This window comes from Penaeus monodon, chromosome 32, assembly GCF_015228065.2.
Source record: "Penaeus monodon isolate SGIC_2016 chromosome 32, NSTDA_Pmon_1, whole genome shotgun sequence".
In the NCBI taxonomy this organism is placed as follows: Eukaryota; Metazoa; Arthropoda; class Malacostraca; order Decapoda; family Penaeidae; genus Penaeus; species Penaeus monodon.
This window is the reverse complement of record NC_051417.1, coordinates 24,495,360-24,495,933: the sequence shown is the minus strand read 5'-3', so window position 1 is coordinate 24,495,933 and position 574 is coordinate 24,495,360. Positions and strand designations below refer to the sequence as shown.

General features: G+C 39.2%; 1 protein-coding gene across 1 annotated transcript in view; it reads left to right on the top strand.

Annotated features, from left to right (window-relative positions):
- LOC119593623 (cuticle protein AM1159-like) overlaps window positions 1-54 on the top strand; it is an 821-nt gene extending 767 nt beyond the window's left edge. The window contains exon 3 of the mRNA XM_037942576.1: window positions 1-54. This exon is cut by the window's left edge and continues 112 nt beyond it. Within this exon, the coding sequence (XP_037798504.1) occupies window positions 1-54 (54 nt within the window).
- Window positions 55-574: the final 520 nt, after the last annotated feature.

Below are 574 nucleotides of genomic sequence, written 5' to 3'. Positions count from 1 at the left end.
GTCGAGCAGATTCGCGTCGCCGAGGAGCAGCGACGTCGCGGAATTCAGTTTTGAGAAGCTCTTTGCAAGTAATCAATAATGTACTTGAAATTCAGAATTAAAAGAACAGTTCATCGCGTCCGCTCTTTTGTTTCTGGGAACGTTTCTCATATCCATCACACCAATGATGTTTATCTCAAAATCTTAATAATGACAACGGAACATGAAATTACATCTAGACTGATCCCATCATGCAACACATGATGCACGATGCAAGACGACTCTTGATCTTTTAACCGGTCAAAATTACCGTCTACTAAATCACCTGCGAATCTCTCACTCATCGCATCTTACTCAAGCCAATAAAGATGGATTTAACAAACTGGTAATGGTTGTTTGAATGCAGTACATTCCAATAATGTCGCTATAATCAGCTTAATAAGCATGTCATAAAAAATTACTACCATCACTAGCCTGTCAGTTATTAAATAATTATCCTTACCAATCTGTCGACCTGTCCTCAGTCACCACCAACTGCCACCAGTGATAATGAACCTGTCAACTGCATGTTTGCGAGAATTACAAGAAAAAATTG